Source organism: Helicoverpa zea, chromosome 17 (genome assembly GCF_022581195.2).
Source record: "Helicoverpa zea isolate HzStark_Cry1AcR chromosome 17, ilHelZeax1.1, whole genome shotgun sequence".
Classification (NCBI taxonomy): domain Eukaryota; kingdom Metazoa; phylum Arthropoda; class Insecta; order Lepidoptera; family Noctuidae; genus Helicoverpa; species Helicoverpa zea.
In genome coordinates this window covers 9,545,442-9,568,117 of record NC_061468.1, presented here as the reverse complement: position 1 = coordinate 9,568,117, position 22,676 = coordinate 9,545,442, and the positions used below count along the sequence as shown (strand labels likewise).

Below are 22,676 nucleotides of genomic sequence, written 5' to 3'. Positions count from 1 at the left end.
GCATTTCATGTGATTCTGAACGTAAGTAAAAGATGGCGCTATCCTCAGACTACACAAAAGAGGTTTTATATCAATACCAAATTATTCACAGCCACAATTATAAATATTTACAGTCTGTTAACTAGGTGGGCAAACAGTCGTTATCGCCAACAAGATGAAATATAACAGAGCAAGGACCTCGGTAACGGTGCTTTTTGCAATGTTTGACAATGACTAACACCGGCTACAAGTTACCCACAGATGGCTGGTTTTTTATCAGTATTGTACCAGTAGTTATCGCGTCACGGTGTGTTCCGCGGTTGTGAACGAACATTTTTACGTAAATATAATGTTTTAGTAGTGTAACAATGGCTGTGGACAGGTTAATATGGAAGATTATACTGGACTTCTTCGTTTTAGCGTGCGGTGAGTACTGGGGAAATGAGAATGTGGTTATGTTGACCATATGTTTCGATTGTAATGCTGACTTGTTGCCTTCCGATGTATGAATTTAGATCACAGTGTTAATCAATGGCCAGATAATGGTTTCTGATTTTGTTTTCCACTGTCGGAAAATTCGGATAGTGAAAATTATATACCTATATATATATTTTTTTATGGTGCTGCTTATTTAAGTAGGTAATAATTTTAGTTGGTCTACCGTCAATTATTTTTTTTTAAAACGGAATAAACTTCCTCATTAAATAAGTTTGTTGCCTGACATAAAATATATTTAAACATCATTAATTAAAATATTTTTAAGCCAAACAACAATGACCTCGAATATTCTAGTTAGTATGTTTTATCACGATTAAATACAAATAAAAAAGCCTTCAAGATAATTGGTTTAAGTCCGTAGAGACTGACAACGTCCACGTAAATATAACTAGCTTCTACCAGCGGTTTCACCCGCATCCCGTGGGAACCTCTGTTCGAACCCGGATAAGAAGTAAGCATATGACCTTCCTCGATAAATGGGCTATGTAACACTGAAAGAATTTTCTAAGTCGGACCAGTAGTTACTGAAATTAGGCGAGTTCAAACAAACAAACTCTTCAGCTCTATAATACATATTATTATCTAGTATAGATTTTAACGGTAAAGGACTTCGCTCACTGCATTGGTCGGCAATTGTTTTGTAAGCAACTGGCCTGCATTAGAATTGTTACCGTCTTACCACAAAAACTTTTTAACATCAGTTTAAGACTTGTCTAAAAAAATGTCAAATTATTACGTTGACATATGGTTCATTTTGGAGCCACATTTTTTTTAGACAAGTGTAAAACAGTGGTTAAAGTTTTTGTAGTAAGACCATTAATCGATAACTTATGAGAATAAGTAGTGAAACACAATGCGGTAGGCCCAAACCCTATTATAAATAAATATTTCTTTGCCGCATTGCGCTACTAGATTGTGTTAGAAATGGTCTAGACTGTCAGGTGATTGGTAACGTAGAAGGAAGTATTCGTGGAACGTTATCGACCATTACATTGGTTTTTCTAAACCAATTTTGATGTCTGTCTTTTTTTAAACTATAGAATTACCTTACGCAAGACTCAAAGTACTACTTTGTAAATAATTCACTCCTAACTTGTAAGGAGCCCCAGAAAGTAAAGTTATAAGATTACGATCAAGCATGCATTTTTAAGTACCTTGTACTTTACCACGATGATATCACCAAGAACTCACCTTATCTCTTTATTAGGGAACTCCCAACTTCTTTTGTAAGTATGTCAGTTGCATATTGCATGAATGAAATCATCAAAGAAACAGCTGAACAAGTCTTACACAATACATTTGTGAATGGTGTCCAAATGAAATTCAAATTGATTACTTACTTTTTTTACAAAAAGAATAACATACTTATGATGAATGATCACAGCCAAATATTAGCACATGCCTACCTACTTCACCATTTTAGTAAATAATAATCAAAACTGGCATACTTGAACGATCGATTGTAACATACGAGTCCATACCACGATAGTGTCGAATCGATTTATCGAAATTGCATTTAGAGCAGGCGAGTTCAAGCAGGTTACACCGATGAGGTCATAAGCCATCGTAAATGAGTATAACGCTCCTAACGTTCACAGAATGCGAATTCATAAATATTTGGATGCATTCGTCAACAAAGTCACACACACATGGAAATGAAATATTAGGTACAAGATGTGCGATTGTTTTTTAATCGTTTGTAATTATCGGCAGTTTCTCACGTTTGCGTGTTTAGACTTCGTGAGTGCATTTAAGATTGGCCATAAACTTGTATTCGGTTTAAAGAAATGAAGGTGATTGTTTTAATAAATCTGGAATCGTGTGGTCTCTAAAAAGAATAGGTAGTTGTGCAAATAAGCCATTATTTGAATGGTGTGGTGACGCTAACAGAATAGGATGAACTTATAACCCGGAAATATAGATGGCTGTTAGTAATAGCCTCTTGAAAAATAATTAAATACTGAAAGAACATTAAACAAATAAATTTTTGTTTTGCTTTCATAAGATTATAAATCTTAGGTATATATCCCAGAAGACTATTAATGATCATCATCCTCCGAGCCTTTTTTCCAACTATGTTGGGGTCGGCTTCCAGACTTCCGACTCCATGAAGACTATTCATGATAATAATGATTTAATGGTAATAATTACATAATATTTTTTTTCAAAGTAGGTTAGCTCAGCAGTAGAAGTCATCTCCTACCTAATAACCGAAACCCCCATTACCTACAGCATTACTATCAGTAGGTACCAACTTCCTTAACGTGTGCAGTGTTTGAAACCAGGATTTAATTAGATCTTTCGACTGGGCAAAACCTGTGTGACGAACTTGAGAACTCTTCAAAATATTCTGTCTGAAGCGGCCTTTTTTGTCCATACTTCCAAATCACCGGGAGGCGGGTCCTCCCGAGGGAATCCCTCACCAAAAGAGAGGCTTTCTATTGGTAAAAGAATTTTCAATATTGGTTCAGTAAATCCTGATCTCAAAAAAAAAACTACGAAAAAACTTTGTCATACCTAATTATAATTATCAATAGAACACGGATTAAAGAAAGATGATAAATAAGCGATTGATTCCAAATGATTTTGTATTGCATTCCAAAGAAACCACTGCACCGGAATAAAAATATCTTTTGCATTTCTTGAATTTCCTTCGCAAACGTCATTTTATCTCCGGTTTAAATGTGTGCCAGATTTCATATACTTAACTTGTTTCTTTTGTTTAACAATAAACTTAAACGGTAACATACAAAGCAGACGGAAAAGTTTTCACTTTCAAAACTACAGTATTTTGAACGCACCGTAATATGAATGACGATGCATTTTTCATGTGTCTGCGAACGCCAACGTCGGAGTTCCATTTTTAAATGTAAATTCATTTAGTTTTTGGTTTGTACATTCTATTTGTGTCCAGTGACTTTGTCGCAGCTTTGTGATGTCACAGAGAAAAAATGAGACGAACATTTTTCTATAGAATTTGCTCATCTGTTATGTCTGTTCGTATCAAGATAAAAGATAAAGTGAATGTTTTCTGATAAAGGAATCTATGAATCTGACGAGATTTCACTTTTATTTTTAAACTGCCTCTTTATCTGACTATCCTAAGGAATGCTGCTGAATTATTTTCCTTGATAGGTACATCCCACAAAAGCATGGGTATGGCTACCAACATACCAACCTACTTAATGAGATACAAGGAGATCTGGGTTTTGATTTACTTCAATGCTTTATGATAAGGAGCGTTCATCAACTCTTGACCTGAGAGGTCATTTCCATTTCTAAACGAACTAAGGCATGACAACGTGTGTGAAGTTCCTAAGTCTCTAGTTCATCGAATGCGCTAAAAGTCTTTGGTTGTAAAGGAAAATCTTCTTAAAAAATCCTGAACTTGAAGCTTTCTAAAAATATTATTAATAGATGTTTTCCTGCTGCATGACAGGACTTATGTATTAGTATAGCAACAAAAAAATCTAGTAGGAAGAAAGTGGAATAATATGTCTAGACATAAAAATCATGAGGGTTTTACTTATCTACGGATTATGTGTCTAAAAATGTTCTACAAGTTAGCGCCATTTAATTCCTTAATTAAATATGAAATTACACATTAGCTTCATTATCCTCCGGAATTAGATAGATAAAATATCCTTGATATCCTTCGTTGATATCAAAATATTTATCTTTTTTATTAGTTTTTGACATGATTCGATAAGAATGATTCATACTGATAAGAGATTGGGTTTATGACGGTGCTAAATCCTGTTTTTGTTTTATCATTGTCCTACTAGCGTTATGCATTTGAATGTTATCCTTCATGTATTCCTACATAGTATTTATACATGTCAATTCTATACAAACATCTTTACATGACAACAATACTTTAAGTATTAGTACCTATGCAGTAAGTATTTAGACTAGACCAAGCAAAGATGAATAAAAAAAAGTATTTTTACAGACTAATGCCTATCACACAAATAAATTGAATAATATAATATATACCTCTAGTTGATAAGTATAGTACTACTCGTACAAATTGGTTCACTATCAATTAAGGCTAATCGACCACCAACTTAAATTAACCTACTCAACTATATCCTACATCAACAAGGCTTTGCTATACCTAAATATACGCGCACGGATAAAAAGTAGCCTTCTTCGATAAATGATCTAAAATCTTACACTGAAATATTTATCAATTCTGACATGTAGTTCAGCGTAATAATATTGAGAAAAGAAGTATGAATGATCTTTATAGCTATTTTATTTTTCCGTACTTTATAATAAAGCTACATTGAGATGTATTACAAAAGGATACATATAAGGATATAAATAAATGTCTTATGTATGTAACACAAAATGAAAAAAAACTAAATCGATATTTACATAACAAAAAAACTTAAAACCAACAAAGGTCGTCGAAAAATTGGTCCTCATCGCTGTCACCCGGCAGTGTACCCAAAAGGCTGGCTGCATTGCCACGTTGAATTGCAGTATAAATTCAATAATCATTAATTACTTAGTACCTACTTGCAAGTGCACTCAATGCAATTTTATCCTGCTTCACGATTCACGAAGAAGAAGGAAGGAAAATTTATAACTTTAAATAAAGTAGGTAATTAGTCTTAAAGGCGCTATAATTAGACCGCACTATGGCAATGGAATGCAATATAATAATCAATACTTTGGATTACGTTATCAACATTGATAACAAATGAATAGGTTCGTATTATATCGAAGAGGTACATACCTTTTGACTACAATATTTTTTTGCGGTTAATTTTCTCCAAAAGCGTCAGTAGAACATCCGGGAAACAGTACTTTGCTAAAATAGGTACTTACAGTCAACTTCAGGTCAGTGGTGGTCAATAGTTTTATAGGAAATTCTTCTTATTACTATTCAGTTAAGGTGCATGACAGTTACAACTAATGTGCAGTTTACTGTACACACTTATCTGATTTAATTATTTTTTTGCACCTAACTAAATATAATTTCTCTTTGTAAGTAAGTATCGACCTATTATTATTCATAGTAACTTACCCTGCCATAAGTGCCACTATAGACTTGATAAACGTTTCAAGATCAAAATACATTACTTATAGATAAAACTATAAATGTTTATTTGTCTTTTGTCTTGTCCGTCGCGAACTCCATCCAAGTCTTTCAGGACTCAGTCTTTTCTCTTTAAGGAGGTCAGATAGAGTAGTCGCTTCCTGTAAACCACTGGTACTCAGCTGCATCTGGTTAGACTGGAAGCCGACCCCAACATAGTCAGAAAAAGGCTCGGAAGATGAAGATGAACATTCTTGTGACGCTGTATGCTGTATATTATAGTTGCTAAAATATGGGGAAAGGTCATCACCCTCCCAAACCTGGAAATCAGGTCCACCGTGGAACCCAAACCGACACCCCTTTGTGATAAACTGTTCAAACATGTATCTATCTCCAACATGTAGGTATAGAACTTAGTTATCATGCAAGTTGATAACGTTGATAAGCTGAGTCAATGTTGGTGATACCAGTAAAATTGATTACTGCTTGAAATGACTAAGTAATGCCAATATTATTATTCATTTTATTACTTCGAAATGCATGCTGATTTTAAAACACCTGGCGTTAAAATAATAAGTCTTTACTTATCTATACTTCTGCATCTGTCTTTATAGTAATATAATATTACAAGGTGGATTTTTTTGTTTTGTTTTTACCTTAGAAGCTCCGAAACTACGGAGCCGATTTTAAAAATTATTTCAGCAGCGTTGGTAAGATACGCTTTCCCTGAGTGACATAAAAAAACCCAAGTGATAAATACAATATAAGCGATTAATACAAACTCCTATCCGGCTTAGGCTTTCCAAATCCATACATGAGTCATTTATATTTCACCTACTTGATAAAGGATAAAAATATCGTGAAATTTAAATTTAGGTACACCTCAAACTTTTCTCAAATAGGTACGCACGCACTACAAATATAGTGGGCATCTATAAGTATTCGTGAGTTATGTATGAATAGCATATTTAGAATGTGTTAATATGACAAACACACTTTTGAATAGCTAATAATATGGCAACAGTAAATTTTTAAACGAATAAAACATTTCCATTCTACGAAAAAAAAGCTTTATTTAGACCATACTCGTTTGAGTATGATGCTACCGAAATTACCTACACTATAAAGAATTTTAGTACCGTGTCTTTTCTCAACTATGTGTAAGGGTCAACTTCCTGTTGTTTAACCGGATTCAGCTGAGTACCAGTGCTTTATAAGAAGCGACTGCCTATCTGACGACCCAGTTACCTGGGCAACCCAATACCCCTTGGTAAATCACTCCAAACTAAACACTATTGAACGTTTTTCTTTTAATGTTCCAGCATCGTTCCCGCTGCTCGCGCTGATCCTATGGGTGACGCCGTTCCAGCGCGGCTTCTTCATCACCGACCCGTCCATCAGACTGCCGTATAAGGAGCAAATGATCTCTGTGGGGACTCTCGCGGGAATCGGCTTTGCTTTCATGGTGGCTACGGTAAGTTTGAACTTTTCCTAACTAGCTATCGTATTGAAAAGTATAATCCTCTCGTTAAGTAAGGTAAGGTAGGTAAGAGCACCATTTTGCAAGGGCCAAATGAGACTAAGTACTTACATTTTGGTATAACCTATTTGTTGAAGTTTTAGTAAGAATGTTGATTCACTATAAGTCTATAAGTATTCACTTATCCTTCTTACTTGTTGGGACAAACAAAGATAGTATGTACTTGACAAAAGAAATGTAAATATGATTCCCCACGGTAAAAACATAACCCTATTTCTGGCATTTGGGTAAATACACCAGTTAATCCACACTCTTTACACTTACTCACATTAAATAGAAGTTTAACTGAGTTAAAGTTGAAATGAGCCGTAATTTCCGCGTTTGCAAACACGTTTAATAAGTTTATTTGGCATAAGCAGCTATAAAGATTATCCTATAGCTATAAAACCTAGTTTGTAATGAGAACTTTCTAACCAAATAAACACTAAAGATCATTCACCTAAGCGCAGATTAGAATCTGAGTCACTTTTTGAGGCTAAGCCTTGAAACGGGTGATAGCTAATTGTATCTTTAACTTTATTTGAAGTTTAACTATGTCTCTATAAAAGCCTGCCGGATTGTTCGAAAGAGTTGCCACGCACGACCCTGGTACACAAAGGTCTAAAGGAACATGGTTGATCTTGATCAGTGAATCTGACACTCCCTCGCTACCCTATGCTTTACCCACAATGGAAAGAACAGGATCTTTAGAAGTCTCAATGTAGCTGATAAGTCTTGGCCATTATTAAACCCTCTACGTTCACAAACACCCAATAACTAACGTAATTCCTGGCCAGTCTTTGAATCCCTCTGTATAATCATAAAAGATTTCCAACAACTAACTTTTTATTTCACCAATTTCAGATCCTCATAATCGAGATAGTTCGAGACCGACAAGGGAAGGGTATCGGAGAGAAGTTCCTCTCCGGCTGCGTGGTGCCAGGCTGGGTGTGGGAGAGCTACCACGCGATAGGAGTCTTCACCTTTGGAGCAGCCTGCCAGCAACTCACCTCGGACCTGGCTAAGTACGTCATTGGAAGATTGAGGCCGCATTTTTATGAGGTAAGGTTCATCAACATAATGATATTCTTGATTATTGGCTATTATAATATTAGTAGAAATCCATATAAATTCGTACTCACATAAGTTTTATCATCAAATACGGAAATATAGCAGGAAAATTGTTGGTTTTGTAAATTATCTCGTATAGAAGAATACTGAACTGCCAGAATTAAGAATAACAGCAGAACAAAACCGCTTCACTTTTTGAGATACTGCAACTTTATGCTTATGTTTTAAGAATTTCAGTACCCATAACAAAGAGACATTTAACTAAATCCTGTATGAGCAGTTGTCCCCACGAGACGCGGATAAAACCACTGCCAGAAGCCAGTTGCTAAAATAGCTCTAAGTACTACCTTTCTAAACCTCAGAACCATTATAATCCAAAATACTTCCAATTCCAGGTGTGCAACCCGTCCTTCAACCTGAACGCCACAGCGAACGCTCTCGGCTACATCCAAGTATACACATGCACGGGATCTGATGACGCCAAGATCAAGGAGGCGCGCCTCTCCTTCCCCAGCTCTCACGCCAGCTTCGCTATGTACTGCGCCATATTCTTCGTTGTGAGTATCAGATAGGCTCTTGCTCCGACCTTCAACCTGAATGCCACAACGAACGCTTTCGGCTACATCCAAGTATACACGTGCACGGGACCTGATGACGCCAAGATCAAGAAGGCACGGCTGTCCTTCCCTAGCTCTCACGCCAGCTTCGCTATGTATTGCGCCATATTCTTCGTTGTGAGAAACTTAGTTCTTACCGTGATTTGGACCCATATAGGGTCGAAAATAAAACCTGATTGGTGGGAACAACAGAGGATCGAGAGGTGTGATGACAAAATGGGGAGGCTTATGCACGTCAATAGGACAGTTGGGATAAGATAAATAAAGGGAAATTAGTCTCATACTCATCTGTCAGCTTTAAAGGCCGTTAATACGATTCTAAAAACGGTTCAAATACATAAATTATGGAGACGTATTAAGTATGTTGTTTTAAGGATTAGCCTCAAAATATGACTCAGATTGCAAATTGCTGGTAGGTTAATAATCTTTGCAGACTAATCTCCAGTGTTCATTTGTTTAGCACAGTTTTTGAGGATAATCTTTACAACCCAACGACTGAAATCGTCACAATAAGTCCTGACAATAAACAGATCTAATCCAAACACTTTTATTTCAGTTCTACGTGCAAGTGAAAGGCAAATGGCGCGGCTCGAAGCTGCTGCGCCACGGCGTGCAGTACGCGGCCGTGCTCGGCGCGTGGTACGTGGGGCTGTCGCGTGTCGTCGACCACATGCATCACTGGAGCGACGTCGCCGTCGGCTTCCTTATCGGCGCTGTCTATGCTTGTATAGTGGTAAGTTTCTACTGAAGATTATTATTACTGACATTAAATGACGCATGAGATTCTGGGTTGAATTAAGTGATCCTATGGTGAGGTGATTGACAGAGGCAGGTCAATGTTGTCACTCAGTAGATACCTCAAGACGACCAATGCAGACTGGATAGGCTTTGGAAGAATTAAGGGGATGACCTACCAGGACGCTTTCAACCGTGATTGTTGGAAGCCCTTGAAGGTGATACACAATTTCCCTGCAGTGGGACTGTGACTTTTGGGCTATATGTTCACAGCTATATAACATTTAATCAGACCCAATAAATAAGTAATCTTTAAGATTCACATACAATTTGATACAATCAAATCATGGAAATCCTCTAAACATTATAAACTATATTTTAAATAACCATCCATGTACCAGACCACATACTACATACCACATTCTAACGTAAACCTTTTCAATTTCCAGTTCGTCTACGTGCTGAAACCAAAGAAGTATGGTCTGCCAGTATCCTGGGACGAGCCCCAAGTCCCCACCAACACGCTGCCCAGGGCTGTTCTAGCGCGATGACCAGAAGCCTTCTGAACAATATAGCTTAAAAATTGTAGACTACACTAAATAATATTATAAAGCTAATGAGTTTGTTTGTTTGTCTGTCTGAACTATAGGATTGTATTGAAAAATTATTTCAGTATTACATGGCCTATTTATCGAAGAATGCTATGGGACTTTTAACCGTATGTGTGCAGAGTAGTTCTGAGATAAAACCGACGGCAGAAGCTAGTTCAGTGATATATGAAAAATTTTGCTATGGTTAATAAGATTTCATCTCATTCGCTCCAATAGTGCAATAAGAATTTAAGCTATGGAAATAAAATTGTTTTTGCAACGCCTAGAAAAAACTTAGATATTGTTTGTTGAAATAAAAAAGCTCGGTTTGGTCTCGGTTTGGTTTGGTTTGAGTTTATTTCATAAATTAAATAACTAAAAAAACGGCTTTATTGCAGCTTTTTTGTTAAGAGTGTGGATCACTTTAAAAACATAAACTATATTTAAGTAAGTACAAATTAGGAAAAACCAATTTGTTACTAAAATATAACAGCTAAGCAATAATGTAACACATTTTTATGCCAGTCTTTATTTGCGTCAATAGAATTTCATGATTCTTTAAAAAAACAATGTAAATTAATTACTTTTCCTAACAATTGCGAGCCAAATAAATGTTTAAAAAGTATTTATAAGTATAGCTAAAGTAGGTTTAAAATAATATTTATCAAAGATAAAATGAGTCTTAAGTGGCAGTAAATAAAATCGCTTTTTGACTGAAATGAGTGAGATGTACTTACCTATTTAGAAAGAATAAATTACAGGGAAATATATTAAGGAAAAAAATAACATTCCAGTCAAAACAGAAACACTATTTTCTTAACTGTAGATCACAATGTAGAATTTAAGTAGAATTATTTATTTTGTACAATAAAACATATTTTTTGAAGCTACCTATGTCAGTTTTGTATGATGAATGTTAAAATAAATAAAGAAATAAGATATTTTTTATTGAATTATTTTATTTTAGCCTATTGTCGTTCTTTGGTATAGCCAATTATAACGTAATAATAACGAGTTACTGTGGGTTGTGATACTTATACTGAAGTAATAAATATGTACAAAATAAAAGTAGACATTACAATCCACTACCATTACAATCCAGACAGGTTATAATAATGATTCCTAACTTTCATAATCTTTTGTAAACGCAAAATACGCAATTCACGACTAAGAATTGGTTCCAGTGAAGGATAGAATTCTAAACTTCTAAAAGCCAAAGAGGTCTGAAATAAATTAATAAAAATAGTAATGTAAATTAAAGCTAATGAAGCAGTTCCCTCAAAATGCAGAAAAAACAGTGGGAAAATGCTTATCGATAAGTATAAAATTACCTGTCTATTAGCATGCCATAGAAATCACGCGTAAATCTACATAACGAGCCTCTAAGACCATTATCTATATGCACAAGCACTTTAATGCCCTATCAATAATAATAACATTATAAAGAAAATATTATCAAACTGATAACGTATATCTATCAAGATGCGTATACTACGAATGACGTATCAAAACTGCTTTAACTACCGACATTCCTCGTACGAACATTCCTCGTACGAACATCGTACGAGGAATGGAGGCGTACATACACATATTCAATTATTATTATATCTAACTAAAAATATTTTCGTACTATATTTTATGAAGGAAGTGATGCAATTTAAGAAGAAAAACAAGTGCTAACTGATAGATGAATTGATAACAATGTGAATAGGATGACCATGTTATAGTATGTTATCTAAACTGTCTACTAAAATCATTGGTTTACTTATGTCTGAATCTTTGTGCGCTATTCACTTACCGTCTCTCTATTAAAATTCCTTGAAAAATATCTAAGTAGTTGGCCATTTCCATGACTCTAAACTATAAAGACAGGTATTACAGGTATAGTAATCTTTAAGTCATTATCCACATATCTTTTTCTACACGTGTCAATGTCTGCATGGTTTTTGTACAAATTCAGTATGAAAGATAGACTTGACTTTGATTGACATAGGTAATTGAAACTCAGCAGGAGTTAGATTTAATTATTTAGTCTATTGACACGAGGTTTTTATGTTTGTTAGGCTGTTTGAAAAGCTTAAAGATAAGTTGAAGATGTAACTCTCCAACACGTTTTGTCCTTACAAATTCATGGTCACTTTAGTATTAGAAACGTGTAATGACTAAGCATAAGCCCAGACAACCCTTGATCTTAAGTTTATCACAAAAAGCTATTTGCGACTTAATAATATTATGGTCTAAAGTTCAAAATGCAACTTTCTGTAGCCTCAAAGTACAAGAGATAATATTAGATCTCTAAGATGTGATCAAAGTCTAAGATGTAGATAGTTGTGTTTATGTTTTGATTAAATAATTAATAGGTGTAAATAAATAATAATCATCATCATCATCTCAGCCATAGGCCGTCCACCGCTGAACATGGGCCTCCCCCTTAGATCTCCACAGATACCTGTTGGAGGCGACCCGCATCCAGCGTCTTCCGGTAACCTTTATAAGGTCGTCTGTCCACCTTGTTGCTGGACGTCCTACGCTGCGTTTACTAGTCCGTGGTCTGTAGTAAATAAATAATTTCTGCTTATACACATAAATTAAACCTACAATTTCTGGTAAGTACTAGAAACTTTGTTGATTGTCACTTATTTTTTCAAGCCATGACAATAGGAAAGCAGCGAAATATGGATGTTTTGTGGTGCTGTCCAATTTTATTGTTACAATATATGTAATTCTCCTGATATTTCTCCTGATCTTATATGACTCACTATTTTCCTTCGTGTCAGTTACATCCTAAAACCATCATGTTCCTTGTTAGATCCTTTATGTACCAGGTCCGCGGTTACTCTTTACTACAATCCCGCAGCGCCGGCAGGCCTTGGCCCTGTTGGGCACCACTAGGCTTTGCTGACTCATGTCAATTATATCCTTAGGGAAAAATCTTAGATACATCAACGAATCACCTATATTTATTGATATACAACTTTACTAGGAACTGCCTATTTGCATGTATGTATCGAGCATCTTAATCGCTCTTAAACACTATGTCACGGCATGCAAGCGATACCACATTCCACGGAGTAAAGAAAGATGAGCGGAGATGCCATAATGCAGGTAGGTCAGGCGCCTTCTTCTAGGTCAAATTCATACGCATGAGCATGACGAACGAATCAGTAACAAATGAACTAAGGAGACGTTCGGGTTCTTTGAGGCATTTTTCAACGATTTTTGGTATTACAATAAATTGTCGGGTCCACAGACGGCATATAAGGACGGAAACAGTAACGTTCCTCGTCCCCCACTCACCCGCATTTTGGCGCGCTACTTTCTTAGACAATTTTTCGTTATGGCACCTCCCATTCTCGTTTTGTTCTTCATGCCTTTTCACATTCTCATTCCGCCAGTTATAGCTTGAATACGTCAATAACTTTTAGTACCTGTGTGTATGTTGTCACGTGAATCAAACACTCGTATTTATGCGTCAACTTGAAACACAATTAAAAATGATCATTATTTCGATTTTTGGTGATCTTTATTGGTAGGAACAAGCCAAGGTTATGTTGATATTATTTCTAGGACCTCAAGCCAGGTACAAAATATGACTGGTGTTTTGTCTGTCATATCTATCCGTCTTTTGTCTTGACCTGTCTATATCTTAATACTCTATGCTTTTGATTTCAGAGATAAAATCTGTTTAAGTGTACCCGTAAATCGGAAAAAAAAAGTTTCTAGGTTACAAAGCCAATCACCTCATATTTAATGATTCTGTTTTTGATATCACAATAAAGACAAACATCTAAAAATGATATCAACCTATCTCACACATTTAAATGTATTCATATTAACTTAAATAAATAACAATCTTTCTATATCTACGTACTTTTAGTGTCAAAGTTTAATTACTTTATTTTTATGTTCAAAAACTTGAATGAGTGGTGTGATACTATTTTTAAATTGCTCATTAAGTCGTAAGTTTTATTGTAAATATTTACCCACTTACTGACTTAGTTTTAATTGTTACTTTCTTTCATGCATGCGATGTTTGATACTCATTTACTACATTGATACATCTTCTTTGTAAATGGTAGGTACCCATCTCCCTGCTTGGTAAGCACCAAGCAATTTCAATGAAGACAATCGCTTTATATTAATAAAACATTGAATAGGATCTATTCTTAAAAAATAAGCATTTCAGAGAGATTGAAACATTATATGTTTAATAAACTTAAACTTAGTAGATTGACTAGGGAAAACTCATGATCTGCCTAGCCTTTTCCCAACAATGTTGGGGTCGGTTTCCAGTCTAACCGGATGCAGCTGAGTACCAGTGCTTAAAAAGGAGCGACTAAGGCGACCCAATACCCCCTGGTAAGACTAGTTGTCATTCCAACTGGCTTCTGACTACCTATAATTACTGCCAAAGATGTTTAAAGATTTGCGAAAATTGTACCTACTCTCAGTTCTACATATTTTCATAAGCAATATAGTATAAGCAATATATTTTTATAAGCAATTTCCACTGTCCACCGTCATTGCATTAATGTGATGTGATAATCCAGTAAAGGTCAAAGAGCTATGGCACCCATGCCTACATGATAATAATCTGTTGGTAAAAATTAATTACAAGCAATTAACAGTATAGTAGATAATAAAATATAAGCCATATCGCGTGGTTAGGTACGCTTGCGTTCCAAGATTGTTTTTGAGCGAATCTGGGTAAAAGCTATGTGGATTTGTTTTAATATTTTTAATATTTTTTTTTGTATTATTGTAGGTACATACGAGTATAATAACTAGCGAAATTGGCGCTTTGATGTGCCTAGGTTCATTTGTTTGCGTCCATTGTTTTTGGGGAAATAATATTAGGTCTGTTTCAAGTACCTATGACCAATCAATTGATTATGTATCATTAATTTCCTAATAACGTTTTCCCTTACCTTAATTCAGTGACGTCCATATTTCTGCCTGTTTGTCCGTCCATACATGTACTTTTTCCATATTGAGTTAATCCATTTTTGGAGGAATACCTATGTGCAATCATGGTTTATTTCTCTGCGTCACTATTTTGTAGTTAATACGATGTATCAAAATTTAAAGAATAGGTAGTAACAAAAATACACGTAACATGAACACTATTAGCTGCATCCGATTAGGCTGAAACCAACCCTAACATAGTTTTGAAATGTCTAAACGGATTTTTAAGACTGGAAGCCGACCCCAACAATTTAGGTGCGGCAAAGCAAAAGATTGACCGGGATCAGGAAAGAGTCCAAAAATGCATTTTTTTCTGCCAGAACATGCCTTGAATATACAAAAAAAAAATATTCCCAGTGAACCATCTCTTAAGAGTTGCATCACCTAAACCCGGCACTGGGGGGCACTCTCGATAACCGTTAAGATACTTACTTATCTTCAATAGTTTATCAAAACAAGTGTGGTGACATAAATAGCTAGTTATCTTCTGCGTCACTCGCTTCCAGACTTGTGATTGAAGCGTGCGGTGGGCGTGGCAGGGAAGTGGATAAGTGAACATACATACATGTGATTGATTATCTTCTGCCAGCGGCTTCACCCGCTTTCTGAGAGAACTATCTTCCGCAGCCGGATGAAAAGTAGCATATATATTATTCTCATGTATAGGCTGTATAACTGCCAAGTTTAATCAAAATCCGTTTAGCAGTTTTTGCCTGAGAGATGAACAAATATCCGTACTTACATACATAATTTTATACTTTCACATTTATAATATTAAGTAGGATTAATTTTTCATTTTCCCTTAAAAGTTAAGTGCCACCATGAACACAGATTTTTACATATATATAGTATAAATACGTACTCCATATTGTAACCAAGCAAGCACATGATATAAAACCTATATTAACATCCTATTTGAAAACATCGTCTGTTATCCAGAGTTGCCATAAAAACATTAGGAATATTTAATTTTATCAATTATCTCTCAACTAAAAACTAGACCATCACTAAAAACTACGAGCAAAATATGATATAAACTCAATTATTATCAATCTTATTTAATAACAGAAAAACAAGCTAGTTTTACATCCATAATAATCTGTACAAAATAAGTATCTGATCATAGATTTATTAACCACTGGAAAAGACACGAAAAGTTACTTTACGAGAAAATTGAAATCTTGTGCAATGAACATACATCATAATTCACACCTAATTAAATCATTATAACAGAAATCACAAGCGAGTTTAGCGAGTTTGTTTGGTTAACGCTAATCTCATAAAATACTGATTATACAATGAAAAATTATCGAGGAAAGCAATATATACTGTATATATTCTACACCTGCGATCCAGGCAAAACTATTATATATATACTAATAATGAGTCTTAAATAATTAGGCATTAAATAGTAAGGATTAAAATTAAAATGACTCATATACAAAAAAAAACAATAAAGATTAAAAACTCTTAGAAAAAAAAAAGCCTAAAAATTGACAAAAAATTCATCCCCACTTCTGTGGACTGGGAGTGTGCCCAAGAGTCTGGTAGTATTACCGCGTTGGATCGCCATGCTAATGCTTTGTCCGAGGTGATAGTGGTAATATCCAGCTTTTTGGTTACGAGAAATGTCAACCAGTCGCCTAGATAGATCTTTAAATAGGGTGTGTAGGCGTTCTGCGGTAAGTAGTTAATTTAATTAAAAAATAATTTTAAAATTTTGTTCCCGCGCTACATGTATTGGGCACTGGTTAAAGCGTTATCTCCACGCAATAACACGATGATATAAATCATGACACACCTCTTTATAATCTTTAAAAACACATTATCAGTTGTGCCCGATTTTTTTATTCATTCACTGTGGATCAGCTCTACTACGGACTACTGTTATAGAAAGGTTGAACGTTACAAGACGTGCCTTAGGAATCACGGTCCGCTGCAAAAGTAGCTGAACAAATAACAATCAATAGTGCCTACCAAAGTAAAGGATCATCATTTACACACGGTGTCACTTTATTTAAAAGTTTTGGAAATTTAGGTTTGTTCAGCTTCATTTGAAGCTGACTGTACCTACTTTCGCGTTTACAAATTAATTCTGTATACTACAGGCACTTTTTTACATTATGTATGCCATAGATCCCAGGAGACATGGGTGACCACTGGTAAAAGTAAAGTATTTCAATAAAAGGGAATAATTACAATCCCTCATCCCGTGATCTTATTTCTTTTCGATAAACTGCTACAGATGACCCCCCGGGACGATTCCTCCATTCATGTGTGTCACTCAGATAAGGCTTCATTATATAAATGGACAAACAACTGGGAATATTTAAAGACGGATATTAATAGTCTGTGTAGTTGAACTCTTTAGTAAGGAAAGTTTTTTTTTTTTGCTTTTAATGAGCAAAGTTAATTTATTAATCCTAATCCTAACTAATATTATAAATGTGAAAGTAACTCTGTCTGTCTGTCTGTCTGTCTGTCTGTCTGTCTGTCTGTCTTTTCTTCACGCCTAAACTACTGAACCGATTTGTGTGAAATTTGGTACAGACATAGTTTGGAACTTGAGAAAGGACATAGGATAGTTTTTATTTCAAAAAAAATATATAAAAATAAAAAATAAAATTTATTCCGGACATATAGCGCCATCTATTGGTCAAACCAAAAATATGCCGGAAGTCACTATTCCATGCGAACGAAGTCGCGGGCAAAAGCTAGTCTGACATAAAATAGACATCGCATCACGCGGTTTGCATCCAATGAAGAATGATTTAAATTGTGATTTTTTTTACTTAAACACTAAAAATAATACGTAAGTTTGTAACAACGCTAATACATTACAAAGATCAGGTATTTAGCCGCTATCAGACCGACTGAAAACTTTGACTGGAATCAAGGTTTTCTTCCAAACAATGGGTTAACTGTCCGATCGTAAGTCTGCGCTGTGCAGATACTCTAACTCATATCAATTCCTCTCGCTGAAAATGGAGTAGATATTATTAAAGTGTTGGAACCTTCAAATACCTCCGGAAGCTAATAAAAACACTCTACAGCTGATAAGTGATAACAGATTACATTGTGATTACAGATGCTTCAGACTCAAAGACAAACTATTTAGATAAGTCTTAAGAGGTGGATTACAGGTTTCTTAGATAATGCTCAGGAAGGTGAGCAAGTTATTTATTATTTAAAGGCAAAACAGTAAAGGTCTCGTTTTACAAAATGTAGGTACTTTTAATACAAAGAGAAAAAAAAACATTTGACGTTTTCTTCAACTTCAACAACAAATTCAACGTCCTATTTTTCTCTTTGTATTGTTTTTGTAGTATATTTGTATTATTTTGTATATTTTTGTAGTTTTGTCTTATTTTTTTTTTGTAGTGTGAGAAATCTAGTCGGCCGACAGTTTGGTCGGGCTTATACATCTTCGTGCTTATCAAGTACCCTATCAATGTCGGCCGACTGAAGTTTGTAGTGTGCACGTACTCTTAAGTTTTGAAAATACTTTTTGAAATACACTTATTAAATTAAATGGTTTGCATTAAAAGTTGATAAGTTTTTTTTTCTTTTTAGTTTCTAACTAGCTGTTGCCCGCAACTTCGTCTGCGTGGGCAATATAGAATAGTCAAAATACTACTTATCCCGTAGATGCATTCTTTCACGTGACAGTATAATTAGGATTAGCACTTAGCAGTCGCATAGATTCATTGATCAAGGTTGTGTTGTGGATGTGACCATTTATCTAAACAAAAGAAGTAAAGTTTGTGACGTTGTGAATATCTCTGGATCTAGTCAGCCAATTTGGAAAATTATTACGTATGGTGCGTAAGTAATTTTCACAGGAAACAGCTATAACGTCTATATGCTTTGAGTCTGACAAAGCTGTCATTTCTACATTTTCTGCAGCTGCTGCGACTAATCAGAAGCCAGAAAGTCTGTCAGTCTTACCATGGATATCGTCTTGTGTAGTTGACTGGATTGAAGATAGGTAGACAGGTACCTAGTCGCTCCAAGCAAAATATTGGTACTCAAACAGATTCGGTGACTGGAAGCCAACACCAACATAGTTGGGGAATAGCTGGATGGATGATAAAATGAGTCATCATCATCAGCAGGCGTATAGGGTAGGATAGTTTCACTTACTCACTATGGTAAGGCTGACCCCACATTAGGCGTGCGCGATCCTCGGGCGTGTGAGTAGCGCGGGCGTCGCGAGCGCGCTGCGTGAACGTCGCGTTTTGCTGCCCTGCGGCATGTGTGAAGAGTGCAAGCGACGCGCTCGCGGCGAGCACGCGGCGCTCGAGTTGCGTTCTTACCCCTTCGCCCGCTATCCCCGCCGCGCCGCCCGCTAAACGCCTCAGCAGTTAAACGTCAAGGAGAGCGGCGCGTGCGCGCCGCGAGCGCGTCGCTTGCACTCTTCACACATGCCGCAGGGCAGCAAAACGCGACGTTCACGCAGCGCGCTCGCGACACCCGCGCTACTCACACGCCCGAGGATCGCGCACGCCTAATGTGGTGGCCTAAGCCGGGACTCCACCGAAATGTTTGCATTAGTTCAGGAATAGGCAAAATGTACGTATCTGTGAGAGTCCACTTCATGTGTTCGTACTTGAAACCTGCAGTGTTGCCAAGATTTTCAAAATGTACGCTCGCAATTTGTCATTTCTTGGTGGAGCCAGCAAATCAAAAAAAACATAAGTGTTGTATACTGTGCGTCACTACCGCACACCGGGAAAATTTCGCTCTTGCGAAGGACGTTTATATACCATATTTTGTGTCACACGTAAACAGGACGACAGTAAGTATCCACCGAAGCACTTTTAAAGATCTGATGAACGAACAAATCAGACCTGACATGGTCACCTGGGGTCAATCAGAGCTCTATGAAGCGATCATACGCTTTGGCTCCTACTGTTATTGTGGTTTCTGAAAATTTATTCACCTCATTCAACGATGAATGTAATTCTGATGGTACTATTAAGAACACTTGCTTAGCGCAGAAGCTGACGTTGGCAGGTCAACTCTTTTGACTTCTCGAATAGGATATCATTGGTTTTTTTGCAATGCACACCTGCAATGCATTCTGGATTAGGATAGGATATAGGTGGATAGGATTTGCAACAGAGAACAATTCTGTGTTTGTGATTAAATGACATCAAACGTAGTTTTATATAAAAGGTGTTTTTTTAGACTTGGCTCGGGTCTTACTGAGACTGTTCGTAATCGTGAACAGTGTATTTGCGATCAGAAGTTGAAAGTAAGCATGTCTCTGGTATGCGGCGCGTAATTTGTACGTTTTCAGACGCATAAAGCATTTTACGTGTGTATGGTATTAAATCGAGAAAGCTCCCATTTCTTACCTGCACTTTGTATCTGGGCTTGTTTTTAAAGCTACAGAATCCTACATTACCTACCTCACGCTTAGCAGCGCTTGCGAGAGATAGATCCTCATTTCTTCTAGGATTAAGTTTACATATTTTGCATCAGAAAAAATAATTAAGGTCTACTTAATACTATTCACTCAAAGTAATTTGTTTTAAGGCCACCACATTAGTGGAAGATAAGCTAAACGATGTTTATGAAAAAAGCCTGATATGAACTCCTTCTGTAAGTTTAAATGATAATTAAATGTTCCACTAAAGTCATCATTTTTGACATAATGTTCAATAAATAATTTAGATGGCACCGTTTTAAATTTGGCTGAGAACTATTAATTTTCTTTTCATCAAGGTAATAATTATAGTTGGATTTTGATGTGGCACGGCAAACTGACAAACACTATTTAAATGTCTATCGAAAAATTACACTACGTGTTAAAATATGGTGAATTACTGAAAATACACAACTCCATCTGTTGAAATAATAATCCTCTATAAAGAATGTATGGTAATATTGTCATTTACCACCTCGCTCCTTTGACAAATTCGATGTATTTTATTTACCACAGATGGAGCTACTTTAACCTTGGCTGAACAAAATTTTCATTTTTTTTTTTCTTCCGAAGTTACTTATAAAGGTGTGATTTTCTGTTTAAAGATTAATAATAGGCCGATCAACTAATATAAGTACAACATTCAAATGTACAGTTTTGACAAATAGATTGCGTGTCGTAATATTTTACATCTTGAATTCACAAAATTAATCATATCTTTTGATAGAGTGAATCGATTTCGATGAAACAAAAACTAAGTAATACCCCAAGTTACGTAGAATTTTTGTATATAAGCATTGTCTGCATTTAATTCGTAGATTTTACGTGAATCGCGAACAAACAAACAGACAAACAGACAAAAATGACAAAAATGATGGAAATGGGTTCTGTTAGTTATCCTTTAAAATGCTGGCTATTTTTTTTGTCAATTTCTTCAATGTACAAAAATTACTTTTCTACAGATTTATTATATGTATAGATTAAATTTTGTAGATAACTACGCATAGGTAAAACTGCAATGTTATCTCGAAAGTCACATCCAAAAAAAAATAAAAAAAAAGATAAAATATAATACTATCCATATCATTAAAATTTTAACACAATTTTTAAACGCCTAATCAGCAAAATAACTATCAAAACAGGGGTTAACAGTTATCTTCCGAACGTAATACAACCACGCGATCACTTCATGGTGACCCATAGTAGCTTTATGTATATTACAGTAAGCATATTTTATTCTGCAGACAGTTGTTAATTTGTAGTCTATTATTATAAAATAGTAAGATAGTATTATATGTAAAGTTCGGTTTAGAAGTAAAGATCGGACATACATTTACCTATATTAATCTGGGAGGGAAAAGGATCTACCTAATTGTGAAATCATACACTGCTGTAATGAATTACAAATTATAGGCCAAAACCATGTTCGTTTACGAATAAGGCGTTTGTCTTGAAAGCAGTATTTCAGTCGCTAAATTCTGCTCTAGTTTAAGGCCTCAGCCTGCCGGGTCCTGCCGTTTCTTCGAAAGAGTTACACAAAGACCTGCAGAAGTAAAAAAGTTGGGTTTTAGTCTGACACTCCGCCCACTGCTCCTGCGCGGGTCAATGGTTTCCCATATAAAAAAGTCTAAGAGGTGAGGCACCCCCATACCACCAAATGTTTTTGACAGTATTTCTGGCGCAATAAATGCCATATTTACTGCGTTTATTGCTTATAAACACTGACAGAAAAAAAAAAAACTATCAACTAATACACTGATAATACCTACATATGTCATATGAATAAAGCGCTATCGTATGATCAGACAAAAATAAATGCTTATTACATAATTTCGGTAAGTTATCTTGAGTCCAGTAGGATGACGCATAGAGAAGTTTAAGGCACATTACTGCGCAAACGCATTAGATAATAAAATGCCGCGAATGAATATAATAGCCACAGAATGAATATAAGCGTTGAAAGTATAACTTGGGAACTATCAGGAATTAACCGAAGTATATATTAACTTGGATAGAGCAAACATGCTCTCATATAATAATCAAACAATTATGATGATTACGAAGAAAGCCTTAAAAATATATTGGTCACCACCATACTTATAGTATTTTTAAGTGTTTATATAAATATAGTATTGTTTATATGGCTGAAATAATTGGATAATTAAAAATGAATAAAAACAATTTCTTTCAACGTCAATGGATATTTTTCTTATCCTCAATTTGA

General features: G+C 35.5%; 1 protein-coding gene across 1 annotated transcript; it reads left to right on the top strand.

Annotated features, from left to right (window-relative positions):
- Positions 1-241: 241 nt before the first annotated feature.
- On the top strand, positions 242-11,004 carry LOC124638356 (putative phosphatidate phosphatase). The gene is made up of 6 exons (XM_047175296.1): positions 242-405; positions 6,847-6,998; positions 7,908-8,105; positions 8,510-8,671; positions 9,288-9,464; positions 9,916-11,004. Exons 1-6 carry the CDS (start codon positions 348-350, stop codon positions 10,015-10,017), a joined length of 849 nt encoding a protein of 282 aa, XP_047031252.1. The 5' UTR covers positions 242-347; the 3' UTR covers positions 10,018-11,004.
- The last annotated feature ends 11,672 nt before the right edge of the window (positions 11,005-22,676 follow it).